Below are 18,182 nucleotides of genomic sequence, written 5' to 3' on the forward strand. Positions count from 1 at the left end.
GCCTGTAGGGCGAAGACTCGGTCTCCGTCAATGAGATCCTTTGAAGTTGGCTCGTCCACGTTGGGGACGGCTGACGGAACTGTTCGCGGGGACCCATGCTTTATTTTTTGCGGGGTCATGGCCTCCGATCCGTATAGAAGGCGGAAGGGAGTAAACCCAGTCGCCCTGCACTCAGTCGTGTTTAGTGCCTAGACTGCCTCAGGTAACAAATCGGTCCATCTGCCCTTTTTTTCATCAAGGAGCATCTTCTTGACAGCTGTGAAGATTTTCCCATTGGCGCGTTCCACAACCCCGTTGGACTGCGGATGATAGACTGAGGCGAAGGCAAGCTTGGTGCCAATGGAGAAACAAAAATCCTTGAAGTCTTGGCTGTCAAACTGCTTGCCGTTGTCAACTGTTAGTTCGGACGGTACTCCGAAGCGGCAAACAATGTTTTGCCAGAAGAATTTTTGGGCAGTCTTTGATGTTATTGTGGAAACAGCCCTCGCCTCGATCCATTTGGTGAAGTAGTCGACGGCGACGAAGGCGAACTTAAGGTTCCCCTGAGCGGTGGGCAGGGGCCCGACAATGTCCAGGCCCCAGCGCTGGAGAGGCCATGTATGGGCGATCAGCTTTGTATACTGCGAGGGGCTGCCTGACCGAGGAGAAAATTTCTGGCAGGCTTCGCAGGACCTTGTGACCCGATTTGCGGCGCAGATCATTGCGGGCCAGTAAAAGCCCTGGCGGATCACCTTAGCAGCTAGGGCCCTTGGCCCTGCGTGTGAGCCGCACGTGCCACTGTGGACTTCACGTAGGATCTGCATGCCTTCGGTTTCGGTGACGCACTTAAGCATTGGCTGACTGACCCCTTTCTTGTAGAGTTGGCCTTCAATCAGTGCGAAGTCCCGGCTTCGATGTCTGAGGCGCTTGGCCTCGCTGACGTCGATTGGATGATAGTACCCCTGTAGGAACAGGGTTATTGGTGCCCACTAGTCTTCGGTCATGATTAGGTTGACTATGCGATGGCCCTCGCTGTCATTAGTTATTTGGAGTCCTTCGGGGCTTCGGACGGCTGGCGTGCCGATGATATGAAAGAACACGTCGGAGGGCAAGGACTCGCCCCTGGCGGCGGCCTTGGCCAATGCGTCGGCCTCCTCATTCTTGGCCCTATCCACATGCTGCAAGGTGAATCCCTTGAATTGTCTCTCGAGACTTCGGATGGCCGCGAGGTATTGCATAAGTGCGGGGTCCTTTGCTGCGTAGTCTTTCTCGACCTGGCCGGCAACTATCTTAGAGTCTGTTTTGATGATACAGGTGGTGACTCCGAGGGCCCTTAGCTTGCGGAGGCCGAGGATGACTGCTTCATATTCTGCTATATTATTTGTGCATCTGTCGGATTCCAGAGCGAAGCTGAGGCGTGCTGCATATCTGTGCTTGACCCCGGCTGGTGAGGTGATGACTGCAGCGGCGCCTGCCCCCGCATGGCACCATGCGCCGTCGCAATGGATCATCCAAACCTTCTCTGTGGACGGGTCTGGTTGTGTTATTGGCCCAGTCCAGTCGACGACGAAGTCTGCCAGGACTTGTGACTTGATGGCTGTCCTGGGCTCGAAGCTGATGTGGTAGCCGGATAGTTCGGCTGCCCACTTGGCAATCCTCACCGATGCCTCCGGGTTTCTGAATAATTCGCCGAGTCCCCTGTCTGAGGTGACTCGGACCTTGAATGCTTCAAAGTAGTGGCGCAGTTTGCGCGAAGACATAACGACTGCGTAGGCAATCTTCTCCAGCTCTGTCATGTTGCACTTGGACGGTGTCAGTACCTCGGAGACATAGTAAACAGGGCACTGCCTGACCACGCCCTCAACTGTCTGCTCCTGCACTAGTGCCGCGCTGACAGCATGCGGCGAAGCCGCGACGTAGAGCAATAGGGGGAGCGAGGAGTCGGGGCTTGTGAGGATGGCCAGCTCCGACAGGTACTGTTTTAGTGAGGCGAAGGCCGCTGCCTGCTCCGGTCCCCAGGCGAAGTCCTTTGCACCGCGGAGTGTTTTGAGGAAGGGGAGACTTCGCTCGGCGGACCTGGAGATGAATCTGTTGAGAGCGGCCAATCTGCCTGTCAGACGCTGGACGTCCCTGCGGACTGCGGAGGCGACATGTCTACGATGGCCTGGATCTTGGTTGGGTTGGCCTCGATGCCGCGGTGTGATACCAGGTAGCCCAATATTTTGCCCTGGCGAACGCCGAAGACGCACTTTTCCGGGTTTAGGCGGAGTCGTGCGTCTCGCATGTTCGCGAATGTCTCGGCGAGGTCGGCGAGATGGTCCTCCTTGTTCTTGCTGGCGACGACGATGTCGTCCACATATGTAAATATATTTCTGCCAACCTGCCCTTCGAGTACTGTTTTGGTGAGTCTGGAGAAGGTGGACCCGGCGTTCTTGAGTCCCTCCGGCATTCTGATGAAGCAATATGTGCCGAAGCGTGTTATAAAGCTGGTGCTAGCCTTGTCTTCCTCCTTCATGTATATCTGGTGGTAACCGGGGAAGCAGTCGAGGAGTGACATGACCTCGCATCCGGCCGCGCTATCAACTATTTTGTCGATCCGCGGCAACGGGAAATTGTCCTTTGGGCAGGCCTTGTTGAGACTGGTAAAGTCTATGCACATTCGTCATTTTCCGCTTTTTTTCTGCACCATTACAACATTGGAGAGCCACGTGGGGTAAGCCACCGGCTCGATGAATTTAGCCTCTAGGAGGCGGTGCACCTCCGCCTTGGTGGCCTCTGTCTTTTCGTCGGACATTTTGCGAAGCCTCTGCTTTTTTGGTCGCACCGAAGGGTCAATTCCCAAGCTGTGCTCAATTATGGATCGGCTGACTCCGACCAGGTCGAGGGCGGACCAGGCGAAGACATCTTTGTTCTTGGACAGGCAGCAGAGGAGTTTCTCTTCTTCATGCGAGGTGAGGTCTTCGCTGATGGTGACTGTCTGCTTGGGCGTGGCCTGATCGAGTGGGACAGTTTTGGTCCCGTCTTGGCTCTGCAGCTGTGCCTTGTCGTGCTGCTTATCGGTTGGGCTGGCGGGCGCAGGGACCTCGCGCTGGGCCGTGAGGCAGTGCACGTTTCTCTGACCGGGCACGAAGTCCCGCTCTATGTTGCGCGCCGTCTGCTGGTTGCCGTAGACCGTAATGGCGCCTAGCGGACCTGGTATCTTCATACATAGGTACAGTCCGTGAATGGCGGCTTCGAACTTATTGATGGAGCCTCGACCCATGATGGCGTTGTATGGATATACCATATCCACGATATCGAAAGTCACTTGCTCACTTCGGGCATTGGGTGCTACACCGAAGGAGAGGGGCAACTCTATTTTGCCGACGGGAAAGGTGCCCTTGCCGCCGAAGCCATACAACGGGTTGTCCGAAGGCTTGAGCAGGTTGTGGCTTATACCCATGCGGTCGAAGGCGTGGAGGAAGATGATGTCCGCCTGACTGCCGTTGTCGACTAGGACTTTGTGTAGGTCCCAGCCTGCCACGCTGCAATTGATAACCATAGCGTCGATGTGGGGGGCGCTGCGCAGGTCGACGTCTCGTGCGTCGAAGGTTAGCGGTATGTGAGACCACTTTGTCTGCACGACTGGGCCAGTGACGGCGACATGGTTGATGCTGCGGTAGTGGTCCCGCTTCTGCCGCTTGGTGTCGAAGTCAGTGCTGGACCCCCCAGTTATCATGTGAATGACTCCGCGATATGATTGATCGGCGAAGTCTTCCTGCTTTGGGGCGTGGGGGATGTTTTGATGTTGCTGGTGTGGTGGTGGGGGTGGGGGAGGTACGATTTGTACTTCCTGATGATGTTGGTAAGCGTGGTGCGGTGGATGCGGGGCGGGGGCGTGGATATATGGTGGAGGGGGTTGCTGGTAAGTGTGCGCGACAACTCTGGGGTTGTCGGCTGGCTGCGCCCGTGCCATTCTGTCTCTGGTGGCCTTCGTTTCGGGGCAGTCTTTGGTTTGGTGGGCGCAGTCTTCGCCGTGGAAGAGGCAGTAGAATCGGCGCGGCGGCTGCGCACGCCCTCGACCCCTACCACGAGCTCCATTTCCGCGGCCCTGGGGGGATATTCCTGGCGACGAGGGGGGTCAGCAGCGGGATGCTGGTTGGCGATGTTGTGCACTTGCTGCTGATTGCGGCCGTCCCGACCGGAGTCTGGCTGCGGAGTCCTCGTCCACGTGCGGCTGGACTGCGGAGCATCTTTGGGTTTCCGCTATGACTCAACCTTGCGCTGGTGGAGCTCTTCGGATTTGGCATATTTTTCAAAGAGCTGATATAGCTCCTGGATGTTCTTGGGCGGATCTCTGGTACAGTGGCTGTAGAGGACGCCGGCACGAAGGCCACTGATGGCGTAGTGGATAGCGATCTGATCATCGACGGAGGGCAGCTGTGACTTGAGTGTTAAAAATTTGCGGTAATACTCCCGCAGAGTCTCCTTTTCCAGCTGCTTGCAAAGCGAGAGCTCGGCCAAGGCGTCGGTGTCTGGGCGGTAGCCTTGGAAGTTGAGTAGGAACTTGTCCCGGAGGCTTCTCCAGGAGTCAATGGACAGCAGAGGCAACCTGGTGAACCAGGTGAGAGCGGGGCCCTCCAGGGCGATGATGAAAGACTTCGCCATTGTGGCGTCGTCCCCTCCAGCAGATGCAACGGCTACCTGATAACTCATTATATATTGTGCTGGGTCGGTGCTGCCGTTGTACTTGGGATATGCCCCTGCCCGGAAGTTAGCTGGCCAAGGCGTCACTTGCAGGTGTGGCGCAGGGGACTTCGCTCGTCGAGGTAGTTGATCCCTTGGAATGGCGCGACGGGCGGGAAGGTGTGGTCGCGCTGGGGGAAACGCGGGCCTTCCGGTTGTGCGCGGTCTTGCAGGGGTGGCCCATGCTGCAGGCCAAGGTGGCCTTCGCGCGTGTCTTCCAGTTGTGCGCGCTGCTGGAGGGGTGGCCCGTGCTGCAGGCCAAGGTGGCCTTCGCGCTGCATCAGCGCGATCTCCCGCTCGAGGTCTTGGGCCTTCTGCTCTTCGTCGCGTATCATTTGCCGCACTTTGGCTAGTGCGGACACGCGCTGGCGCTTGGCCTCCAGTATCTCTTTCTGCCTCTGGAGATTGTGGTTCTTGAGGCGCAGGGCGCGCAGCTGTAGCTGTTCTTCCGCCGAGACGCCGAGGACTTCACCATCCTCGGTGAGGTCCGCGCCCTCCAGTGGGGCGAAGCCTGGGGGTGGCTGCGATTGTCCTTCGGGGCCACAGGTGCGGAGAGTGTCGTCTTCGCAGGTGCGGGGAACATTGTCTTCAGTGGCCTCTTGGTGGGTGGATTGGGTGAGGGCGAGGGCCTTGCCCTTTCTTGCGGCGAGCAGTGCTGCCTTCGCAGCCTCGTCAGCCTTCGGGTTAGCTCTCTTGGGTGCCATCGCGGGTGGTTTTCTCGTAGCACGAACGGTGGGCGCCAAATGTTGGTGCTTGCTCTCGCTCGCAAGGGGGCCAACAAGGATGAACAGTGATGTCAACAGGGTTACGTGCTAGAAGGCAATAGCTCTGTTAATCTGGCCTCTCACGGGCACTGTGCGGGGGTATTTATAGGTACCTGAGCGCCCAGCGCCTTGTGCTAAGGACGCATGTGCCCTCAGCTACCTAGGTTATCCCGAGAATATTCCCATAAAGCGGGGTTACAGACTGTAATTACAGGGATGCCTTTACAAATTAGGCCCGTAACGCGCGGCGGCCACGCAGGGCCCGTTACGATGGGCCGAATCACACGTGGGCCTCTGAGCTAGACGAGGCCGCACTGTGGGATGACGTCGTCGCAGGTCTTCGTCTGGTGCCGATTCAGCGAAGGGTGTCCCTGCCTGTTTTGTCTCTGTCAGACCAGCGGCTGCAGCGAAGGCTTCGAGCGAAGGGTGGCGTCTTTGCCTTCGCCCCAACATCCTGTGCGCTGCTAGCTGCTGGCCTGCGTGTGGTGGTCTACTGGCTACTTCCCACCGGTCCTTGGCTGTGCCTACATGCTGGTGCACTGTGCAGGTTGTTGAGCAACGGCTGCTGCTTGCTAGTTGCTAGCGCTAGCTCTGGCGCGCTGCTAGGTGCTAGGCTGCTAGCCGCTACATGCTGGCGTAGTGTGGTAGGGCTGTAGGGCTAGGGGTGTCGCAGTGCGCTAGGGGCTGGAGGCGCAAATGGTGAAACAAAACGGGTGCAGGTCGGCAGCTGCCGCGACCGGGGCTGCAGCCTGAGCAGCCACGGTCTGAATCTGCCACTGCATTCACTAGTTGATACACAAATTGTTGCTGCCACTAACCTTGATTAGGTGAGATAATAGCCCCTCGGGTACTGTAGCATATATATAGGCAGACAATAATATATGGGCCTTAACACCCCCTGTCAAACTCAAGGCGGAAGTGGAGGATTTGAAGCATTGAGTTTGAGTAGATGAAACTGACGTTGTGCCCTAGTTTGTGCTTTTGTGAAGAAATCCGCAAGCTGTAATTCTGAGGGCACATATTGAAGATCAATGGTCTTCTGATGACAATGAGATCTAGTGAATAAGACATCAACACCAATGTGTTTTGTGAGTTCACGCTTCACTGGATCATGACAAATTTGTATAGCTCCAGTATTGTCACAGCGAAGAAGTGTAGGCGAGTCACAAGAAACACCTAAATCAGCCAAGAGCCAACGAATCCAGATAATCTCAGCAGTAGTGGTGGTCAGGGCTCGAAGTTCTGCTTCAGTACTAGATCTAGATACAACAGCTTGCTTCTTGGATTTCCAAGCAACAGGGGATGATCCAAGAAGAATACAGTAACCAGTGATGGAGCGACGATCTGTAGGATCACTGGCCCAGGTAGCATCAGAGTAAGCATGAAGCTGAAGTGGGGAATTTGAGTCATAAAATAAACGTTGTGTTTTTGTCCTTCGTAAATATCTAAGCACACGAAGTAAGTGCCCATAATGAACTGATGTAGGAGCAGAGACAAACTGACTCAAGATCTGAACCGCATGAGCAATATCTGGCCTGGTGACAGTAAGGTAAACCAAGCTGCCAACAAGATGTCTATATCAAGATGGATCCTCCAAAGGTGTCCCATCAGTCGGACGAAGAGACAAGTGAAGATCCATAGGCGTGGCAACAGTGCGAGTATCACTAAGACCAGAACGATCAAGAAGGTCTTGTATGTACTTGGCCTGAGAAAGATAAATACCATTTTGAGTCTGCAAAACCTCAATGCCCAAGAAATAACTGAGTGCCCCCAAGACATTTGAAATTCCTTACTCAGAGACGCCTTCACATGAGCAATATGGTCTGGATCATTGCCTGTAATCAACATGTCATCAACATATAGTAATAGCAACGTGCGTCCTCGTGAAGAAACATGAATGAACAATGCAGGATCATGATCACTAGAATAGAAACCACAAGCCTTGATGACAGAAACAAATATCTCAAACCAAGCACGAGGAGCTTGTTTGAGACCATACAAGGCTCGACAGAGACGACATACATGCCCTGATGGAACCTCTATCCCAGGAGGTGGATGCATATAGACTTCCTCATGTAAATCACCATGAAGAAAAACATTTTTGACATCCATCTGAGAGATAGTCCAAGAAGATGAGGCTGCAACAACAAGTAAAGCTTGGACAGTAGTCAGATGGGCCACAGGTGCAAAAGTCTCATCATAGTCAATACCCTGTGTCTGTTGAAAACCTCTGGCCACAAGACGAGCTTTATATCGCTCAATAGACCCATCAGATTTGGTTTTAACCTTGAAGACCTATTTGCACGTGATAGGTACAACACCAGCAGGTAACGGAACAACATCCCATGTACATGTGCGATGAAGGGCATTTAATTCATCAGTCATAGCAAGCTGCCACTCGGGTATACCAGAAGCCTCTTTATAAGATGATGGTTCAGCAATGACTGCACCAGCACGGGAAAACCCATAACGTTCTGGAGCTGCAATAGTGCCACGGTCACGAAGATGATACCCCTGATTAAAAACAACATGAGAGTCATCATTGTTAGTACAAGTATCAGCAACAGGATCGTCATCAGGACTGGCCGTGGGAGTAGAGCGAGGACGACGAATGTAAGTCTGAGAGACAGGTGGTTTGCAAGAGTAAGACTGAGATGGTGTGGAAGTGGAAGGTGGTGTGATGGGAATAAGGACATCTGGGGTAGAAACAGTAGGTGGTGATACTGATGAAGTTTCAGAAATTGGAGGAAGGCTCATGAAGGAGGTAGACTCTGTGGAATAAAAAGAAGAATGAGTGAAAGAATTGTAAAAGAAAGGACGATTTTCATTGAAGCTCACATCTCGAGAAATACGCATGCGACGAGAAGATGAATCATAACATCGATAGCCTTTATGTTCAGGGCTGTATCCAAGAAAAACACGCTCAACAGATTGAGCAGTCAATTTAGTACGTTCACGAGGTGATAATAGTACATAACACGTACATCCAAAAACTCGAAGGTGGTCATATCGTGGAGGAGTTCCGAAAAGAACTTCACCAGGTGTTTTGCCAGAGAGTTTGGATAACGGTTGTCTATTGATGAGGTAAACCGCAGTAGAAACTGCTTCACCCCAAAAATGTGAAGGGACAAGAAGATATCAACAAAGTGCGAGCAGTTTCTATAATGTGACGATGTTTGCGTTCAGCCACACCGTTCTGTGCATGAGCACCAGGGCAAGAAAGCTGAGCAAGAGTACCCTCTGAAGTCAAAAACTGGCGGAAATTATCAGATAAATATTCACCACCAGAATCAGAACGAAAGGTTTTAATGTGAGTGGAAAATTGAGTGTGAATCATACGAGCAAAGGTTTTATAAATAGAAATCAGCTCAGAGCGGCGTTTCATAAAATAAATCCAAGTGTAGCGAGAATGATCATCAATAAAAATGACATATTATTTATATCCACCTTTTGACACAAAAGGTGCAGGACCCCATGTCACTAATCTTGATTAGGTGAGATAATAGCCCCCTCGGGTACTGTAGCATATATATAGGCAGACAATAATATATGGGCCTTAACAGTTGCCATGTCTTGTAAGTTCTGTTTCTACAACTAACTGATGCTATCATGGGAATGGTGAAATGTATATCGTGCTCGGTACACTTTTTTGGCAAGCTTTGTTTGCTAAAACTCTGGTATAGTGCATTGAAAACTTTAGTCTAGAAAATGGCATAAATCCTTGAGATAAGGTAGGTGTCTTTATGCTACCTAACTCTATGGGTATTACTTTGTAAGAATTGGATCTGTTTCAGTTAACTATTCTAAACACTTCATTTTATTCAGCTCAGAGACTGGCTGGATCTATCACTCAATCATTCTGTGCCATCGTCTCTTCTAATACTCTCAAGGTATTTTTGGTAATAAATGTCTGCCTGGCATATTACTTCCATTAGGTTTCTCACTTGTGTTTGAAAATCCTCAGAGCTTTTACTGTATCTGGTAAAATGAAACCTGAGGAGGCCGTTGTAGCAACCTTATCTTCCCTGCCAGATGAAGTTGTCGATACAGTTGGGACTGTACTGCCTTCTGAAGATTCTGTTTCAGAGAGGAAGAGAAAATTGGAATTTCTGGAGATGCAGGAAGAGCTTATCAAGGTAATATAAGCATGAGTCACTCAAATCCATATTTACATGAGGAAGCTCCATTCTCTACTGTTAAGCACGGGCAGGTTTTGTAAATGAGGCAATTCATTATTCTTTATGGCAGATATTATAGGGGAAACATGAAAACTGTTTTTTAGTATGCATGGCTTAAAATAGACCTATTGTTGTTCTTGTTTTGTTGTCTGCATCACCGAACTCCCTACTCCATCTCCATGAATATTGATTCTATTCTTTGAAAGACCTTTTGAGTAAAATATATGCTTTGAATTGAAGTTTAGCACGAATTACTAAGTCTTGCCACTATCGCCACTGATCTAGCAGCTGCGTAAATTCTTAGTTATATTATTCAACCATATCTTCCGGTTAAACAAGATGTCTGACGAGTGGAGGAGAAGCATATTGGAATCGGTCTGCAAAAATAAGGAAGGTATTCAAAGTTGTACCAATTACCGAAGAATTAAGTTGATGAGCCACACTATGAAGCTATGAGAGAGTTATCAAACATCGTTTACGAGGAACAGCGAGAATCTCTATGAACCAATTTGGTTTCATGCCTGAAAGGTCAATCGTGGAAGCTATTTTCTTAATAAGACCATTTTTAACAGTTCAACCATATGGTCATCCAAAACACTGTTTGCACTGTAGACTACACCGTTTACAGAGTGGAGTTTAAATATAGGGATGGAGATGGGTAAGCTGCTGGAGGTAGCATAAGGCAAGTGATATAGAGAGCATAAGGACCTATACATGGTTTTCATCTACTTGGAGAAGACTTAATGCAAAATACCAATGAATATTATTTGGTGGGTTTTGGACAAACATAAAGTTAAAATGAAGTACATTGGACTCATTAATGACATGCACAACAATGATGTGACTAGTGTTCAAAGAAATTATGATGACACTACATAGGGTTAGCTTTGAGCCCTTACCTTTTTGCCTTTGTGATGGATGAGGTTAGAAGGGACATTCAAGGGGACATCTCTTGATGTATATTTTTTCGGATGATGTAGTCCTAGTTAATGAAAGTCGAGTAGGTGTAAATGGGAAACTGGAGTTGTGGCAGGAGACTCTAGAGTCAAAAAGCTTAAGACTTAGTCGAACTAAAACCTAGTACATGAGATGTGACTTTGGCACTACTGCACTTGAGGAAGTAGTTGTTAGTTTGGAAGGTCAAATAGTGCCCAAAAAGGATACCTTTTGGTATTTAGAATCAATGCTACAAAGAGATGGAGATATTGATGAAGATGTTAGCCATAGAATGAAAGCGGGTGGAGGAAGTGGCACCAAACATCTATCGTTCTATGTGACACGAGGGTCATAGAAGCTAAAAGACAAGTTTTATAGGACGACAATTAGACCTGCTATATTTATGGTGCAAAATGTTGGCCTACAAAAAGACGTTATGTTCAATAGGTAAGTGTTGCCAAAATACATATTGCGTTGGATACTTGGATTTATGACCATACAAGAAAGGATTGAGTCCGGATTTCGGAACGATGATATGTGATAGGCTAGGGTAGCACCAATTGAAGAAAAGTTTATCCAACATTGAGATGGCTTGGACATGTCTAAAGAAGACCTCTAGAGACACAAGTGTGTAGTGGGATTTTAAGGTGCGATAGTAATGGGAAGAGAGGCAGGGAAACACCAAAGTTGACACACAAAGAGGCAGTAAAAGAAGACTTGAAAATGATGGAATATGCCCAAAAATTTAGCCTTGAATATGAGTGAATGAAAAACAACTATCCATCAATCCATGTGCCTAAACCTTAGAGGGTGTTTGGTTCCTTTAGTCACCTTCCTAAACTTTAGTGACAACTTTTTCAAAGATATATTTTAGTCACCCCATTTGGTATTTTAGGGACTAAACTAAAGTTTAGGAGGTGGGGACACCCCCTTAATTTGTGGCTTCTGTTGGGTTTCAACTCTAATCTACCTCAACTTGTTTGGTATTAAGAGGCTTCGTTGTTGTTGTATTGTTTAGTTAATAATATAAGTTTTTGTTCACTGTATAATCACTTGCACAACTTGAAATTGTACATTTCTTTTTTGTGTGCGCTCTTTATGTTCTTCAGTTGCCTAGTCTAATATGTACATTGCCTATCCTTTTTATATATTCTTTCGCTGACGAATCAGCGGTTATACAACTTGTCTGGGAGGTATCTCTCTCCCATTTAATCTGTTCATCTTCTTAATGAAATAACATGTAGCTCTTTTGCTGCGAGAAAAAAGAATCAGCAATCTACAACTTTTTTGGATCCTACTATAATTTTGTCAATGATAAATAGTTATTGATATTTTTGCACACCGAATAATAATCAGGAAGAGGAGAAAAGGCAAGAGAAAGAAGACAAGGCAAAACTGGAGGAGCCAAAGGCTACTGAAGAAGATTTGGCTTTGAAGGAAATGACTGAGCCTACTGTTAGGGAGAAAGAGGAACTAAAGAAAGCAAAAACCCACGATAAGAAAGAGCAGCTTTGTAATATCAGTCAAGCATTGGCTGTGCTTGCATCTGTTTCTGTATGATCAAAGTCACTTTCTTTTGTCAACGCTGTTCCATTCCTGCATTCCTAGAGAAAAAAAATACATCAACATTCAACCCTACCTTCTACCTTGCAGTCTGTTACCAAGGAGCGACAAGAGTTTTTAAGCCTTGTCAACAAGGAGGTAAGCTTCAAAGTCATACTGAATTTGCACGATCTGTTTGCATAAGTTAATGTTAGATCCCCACTCATGTGGAATACAGATAGAACTATATAATAACATGCTCGCAAAGGAGGGTACAGATGGTGAAGAAGAAGCCAGGAGAGCGTACAAGGCTGCTAGGGAGGAATCAGACCATGCTGCAGAGGCAGCTGTGGGAGAAAAGGTCTCTTCAGCTTTGATTGATAGGGTAAGGAATTGTTTTCTTTATCTAAAGGTTTATAAATTGGCCTTAGAACTTATACTTGGAAACATACTTCATCTTAAGAAGAAACATGTATCAATACCTGTAATAGGTGGTGTATCCATATATCAGAAAATCTTGAAAGTATAGTAACTTTTGCTTTGCAGGGAGAGTTCCATTATATTGGTAGAAATTTGTAATCTGTAGCTGTGAGCTCCACTTATTAGAATATGAATTGTAACAAACTTTTCAGATAGGTAGAACCATGGAGGTTTGCCACCAGATACTTGTAATCAACCAGCTCCATTGTTCAGCACCTTAAGAGATATATGTTTCAACTTATCAAATTAAAACATTACTGGTATAATTAAAGCAAGTTAATAAACACTAATGAACATCTTTCTAGCAGCAAGTAATTGTTGTTAATAATAACTTCCTAGACAAGTAGAAAACAAGAGAATATTATATGCTTCTATAGAAGATATATGGGCTATGTAGCTAGAGTCACTACTGACTATTTAGTCAACTTCATTTGTTTCAAAGTATATGATGAAAATATGCACACACTGCTCTGAATTTTATGCTTCGAGTATTTTATATTGGTTAGTAGTGAGGCTATTTGTTGGTTATTTCCATTTTCTGCATTTCAGGTTGATGCTATGCTTCAAAAGTTAGAAAAGGAGATTGATGATGTTGATGCTCGAATTGGCAATCGCTGGCAGCTGCTGGATAGGTAAGCTTTTGTGCATGCTTTTATTTTGAATCGGAGGAAATATAAACCATATGATCTTGTTGATGCACACACCTAGGTTAGAATTTGATTTAGATGGTTAGTCTTAAAGATCTATTAGTTGCAACATTGCTGTCATACCATGTTATAACTATTGCAACACGCTTAAATTTCGTGGTCACGCTAGTGCATTGTTACTTTCATAATGTTCTGACACGGTGCATGGGACGGAGCCAGAAAAAAAAATCAGGAGGGGCTGAACTAAACCATTATAGTATAGAAGCTCATTCTATATTGTATGTGTACACTAAAAAAATTAGGGAAGGCTCCAGTAGGGCTTCATGGACTCAGCAGCGGCGCCCCACCGCCGTCCTGTCTGCTGCCACCCTTATCCACCAACATGTTCTTTTTTAAGGGACTGCGATGGCAAGGTGACTCCTGAAGAGGTAGCTGCAGCTGCAAATTATCTCAAAGACACCATAGGAGCAGAAGGCGTCCAGGAGCTTATCAGCAATCTTTCTAAAGACAACGGTGCTTACATTCAACATCCATGTCTATCATATTGATGAAAAGCATAAAATGTTTCTTTTATTCTGGTATATCACTAAGCCCTTTTATATGCCTAACAGAAGGGAATATCCTTGTGGAAGACATTGTGAAGCTGGCGTCACAAACAGAGGAAAACAACGAAGCTGAAGAAACTGCACGATGATTTGGAATAGCAGCCACATTCTTGGCTCTTAAAACTCGACGGTCCATTCCTTTTTTAAAAGGAACCGCACATAATAAAGCTAGTTCCTGGCAGTCTCATGCAAAAATCACCAAGCAGGATGGTCATTCTTTTTGTTCTGACTGGCGGCTGCAGAGAAAATTGTATCCTGCTGTTGAAAGATATTCATTTATACAGTTAAGTCCCAGCACAACCGATCGTTAGGTTAGGAATTCTGTCCGAAATGGCAACTTGCATTTCAAACGTCTGCCATGAAAATGAGAATAAATTCGGCGGGCTCTACAGATTTTTCATCTATTGTCTGAACAAAAGTATAGGCATCAAATAAGTATCTGGGTAAGTTTATACTATTTGAATAAGAATCAGCTGGATTTGTTTAAATTCTTAACAAGACCGTTTTAGCAGTTTGACTATATGGTCAATCAAAACACTATTTTGTATTGTATATTGTACTATGTGCACTTTTGCAGTGAGATTTAAATATGGGTATAGAGATAGATAAGCTACTAGAGATAGCCTAAATGAATTGTCCATCCTTAACCTTTTAGGTTAGAGTGGTAGGTGTATGCAACTTATTTTTCTTATTTTTTGGAGGGGCAGAAAAAATCCCCACCTGATATATATCAGTGGCGAAGCTAGCGCTCGGGACAACCGAGTGCACACTAACAAAATATATCAATTGCTTGTGCACCGGCCTTGATGAAAAATAGACATCCTTGGCAACCTGCCGATCATGCAAATAAAAATGACTACCTATGCAAATAAAAATGACTACTTTTTAAACATGTATCTGATAGGTAACATAAAAAAATAGATACATTACCTTCTAATATTTCCGTTTAGCCATGGCCTTGAAACGACGAACAACAATATCATTTGTAACTTTTTCCATCTCTTGTTTCTCAACATAGCAAACAAGACTATTACTCATGTATTCATCGCCAATACGATTCCTCAGATATGTTTTCACAAGTTTCATGGCTGAGAATATTCTCTCGACGGTGGTTGTAGCAATAGGTAATACCATTACTAGCTTCACAAGCCGATAGACCAAAGGATAGCATTGATGTTTATTTGTTTCCACCATTTTTTTTGAAAGCTCAACAAAGTTTGTAAGTTGGAGAACCTCTCGTCTCCCCGCACATCAGATATGTAAAAGGAAATGATGTGATGAAGTTCCCTCAAATCATTGGATTCAAAATCACTAGGATATAATTTAGCTAGGCTTATCAACCTCTCAACATTGAAATCATGGAAATTATCTCTTGGATTTAGAGAAGCCGAACAAACAAGCAATTTAGATGTAGTCACATTGAAACGACTATCAAGCTCTTGAAGTAGCCAATAGATGACATCATTAGAGCATTCCACCTGAAAATGATGTTTGTTGGTGATTCCAGTTTTCTTTCTTATGTTCTTTGGGTCAACATATGCCTCATCCAATTCCAGCTTGACAATGCCATGCTTATCACAAAATGCATAAACTTCAGCTACAAGCTTATCCCAATCATCTCTTATAAGTTCATCCAAACGACTTCTAGTTGCTTGCACACAATTGATACCATTTATAATGTCTTGATCTTTGCGTTGCAATGCTGTTGAAAGGGTGTTTGTGATTGCTGATACATTTAGCATCAGATGCAAATAGAAGACAAAAGCAAAAGACTGAAAGTATTCCACCCTGAATTCATTAAACCATTCAGGATTAAATCCTCTATTTTCCCCACCAATTTTAGTGCTAGGAAAATCATGAGTGCGGGGTTGACAAGGCCCATTTTCCAAGTATTTTCTTCTTACCACATCTCTGATATTGGGATGGTACTTACTAATTTCTTTCCTTTTGCCTGGGTCAAATTCAATCTTATTCTCATCCGCCCAAGTGATGCATTGTTGATCGTTGCTGGCACCATCTGGCGTTTTTTTTTTGAAATACCTTTGAATTAGTCATTAGAGGCTACTGGGGTAGGGCATGTAACTTATTATTGTTGCTCGAGCTTTGCTGAACCATACAAAGCCTATCACCCTATACATGAAAATAGGGGAATATGTCATATGCATTCAATCATGCTGTGATCTGGTATATTCAATCAAAATCCAACGATGACTGTTATTTTCCATTTAATCTCTTCCACCTAAAACCTGGTAGCTAGTTTATATTTAACCCGTTCTATCTAAAATAGTAGTCATCGTTGGATTTTAATTAGATATATCAGATCACTTTATGATATGGTTATATCAATCAATATGACTAATTGCACATAATGTTTCCCGAAAATAGATACGAAGGTACACCATTGAAAGACAACATCAGTAGTACGGCATCAGCGACTGGTATGGCTACGACTATGATAGAGATAAAGCTTCTTTCAGTGCCACTGTCCCCAACCATCACCACCATCCAGTCATAACTCACGGCAGGCAGAGACACGCACCAGACCAGGAGAATTTTGCAACCGTGTCACTCTCTTCGGCGGGCTTCAGACTATTGGCACCGCCATCAACGCAATTGGAACTGTGGCATTATAATCTCGCTCGATTTGAAGAAATAGCATCCGGGTGTCTTGATGGTCATTAGTCATTTACCTATGCCGGTCGTGCCCTCGCTCTGTTTGCTCCGTTACTCCCTGGTCGTCGTCTTTTAGCGTCTTCTATCTACCCTGGAGCCGTCTTCTATCTTCCCTTCCCTGCCCACAGGCGCACAACGAGGCCTGCCCTGCCCTTCAGGAGATCTCGCCCTTCACTGGTGATCTCCTTCCGCTAAGGGCGGATCCTGCGCCGAGGGTGGTTCCCGCGCCGCCGCCGCTGGTGAGATCTCGTATGTTCTTCCACATTTTACTGCCAAGAGCTAAGCCCCCCTCCATTTAGCTGTTGGTTTGTGCACTTTAGTATGAATAATACTATGAACGATGAGACAGTTCCCCCCATGGACAAAACGACTGCATGCATTGTCGAAGAGCAAGACTGTGCATTGACTTGTATTGGGACACAGACTACACTGGTTAGTGGTTCGAATTTTTTGTATGCAATTTAGTAGTTATATATGATATTACAACTATTTTGGTGAATAGGGGAGTGCCCATGGTATGCATGATATCGATTGTGATTCAATAATGGTAGAAGAAACGAACAACGAAGAAGGAACAAATGATGTTACTAGCGAACAAGGACTCTACTTTCAGCTTAGACTAGCTACTGAAGATGATGGAAGGGAAGATGATTCTAGTGCTTCCCGTTTTGGAAATAACATTCCATGTGAAGATGAATTGGGAGCAGCCATTCCATGTTCAGATTTAGTGCTTGATGAGACTAGGACCATATATGATATGAACAATCCAGTAAAAGAGCCTGGTAGCTTGTATGCAACAATGCACCACTTTAGAGTCACAATTAGACAATACACCATAAATAAAGAAGTTGAGCTTGGAATTGAGGCAACCAATAAGACTAGATTTAGAGGGTATTGTAAAGGGCCTGATTGCCCCTGGAGCATTCATGCTAGACCGGAGACAAAAGGGGCTCCAACAATTCAAGTAAGCCCATAATCTAGTTGTTTATTTAATATGTATCTTAATATTTTTGGTTAAAATCTAATAGACACTTTGAATAATTTTTCAGGTGATTGTCTTGAATGACAAACATACTTGTACTTCGAGTGGTAGACAGAAGACGACTACACCTACAGGAGCTTGGTTGCGGCACGTGCGCTTCCATTACTAATGAAGAAGCATCATATGGGTGCTAAGGAGCTACAAACTACATTGCAGGACACTTTTGGTTGTACCATTGCATATGACACAGTTTGGCACGGTAAAGAGAAAGCTCTGAAGGAATTATTTGGTAGTTGGGAAGAGAGCTTTCAGCTACAATGGCGTTGGAGAGAAGCAGTTATGCAAAAGTCACCGGATAGTGTCATTGAGCTTGATGTAAAAATGGATGAGGGCCATCCTTTCTTCAGTCGATTCTTTTGTGCACTTGGTCCATGCATTTCTGGTTTCAAGGGTGGCTGCCGACCATACCTAAGTGTTGACTCCACAACTCTTAATGGAAGGTGGAATGGTCACCTTTGTTGTGCCATAGGTGTCGATGGGCACAATTGGATGTATCTAGTTGCATATGAATTTTTTGAGGCAGAAAATACTGAAACTAGACATGGTTCTTTCATCAGTTGCACAAGGTTGTGGGAATATGCCTTTGTTAGCTTTGTGTTCAGATGCTTGCA

The 18,182-nt window shown here is 46.0% G+C and overlaps 1 protein-coding gene across 2 annotated transcripts in view; it reads left to right on the forward strand.

Moving 5' to 3' along the window:
- Positions 1–14,408, forward strand: part of LOC103646271 (mitochondrial proton/calcium exchanger protein) — a 30,496-nt gene extending 16,088 nt beyond the window's left edge. For both annotated transcript variants that reach the window (XM_008670998.2, XM_008670999.4), the window contains 8 exons: positions 9,294–9,358; positions 9,433–9,604; positions 11,939–12,136; positions 12,236–12,283; positions 12,363–12,509; positions 13,154–13,236; positions 13,649–13,764; positions 13,863–14,408. In XM_008670998.2, the coding sequence (XP_008669220.2) occupies positions 9,294–9,358; positions 9,433–9,604; positions 11,939–12,136; positions 12,236–12,283; positions 12,363–12,509; positions 13,154–13,236; positions 13,649–13,764; positions 13,863–13,945 (912 nt within the window). In that variant the 3' untranslated portion in view covers positions 13,946–14,408. The remainder of the gene's footprint in view (positions 1–9,293; positions 9,359–9,432; positions 9,605–11,938; positions 12,137–12,235; positions 12,284–12,362; positions 12,510–13,153; positions 13,237–13,648; positions 13,765–13,862) is intronic.
- The last annotated feature ends 3,774 nt before the right edge of the window (positions 14,409–18,182 follow it).

Source organism: Zea mays, chromosome 2 (assembly GCF_902167145.1).
Source record: "Zea mays cultivar B73 chromosome 2, Zm-B73-REFERENCE-NAM-5.0, whole genome shotgun sequence".
Lineage (NCBI taxonomy): Eukaryota > Viridiplantae > Streptophyta > Magnoliopsida > Poales > Poaceae > Zea > Zea mays.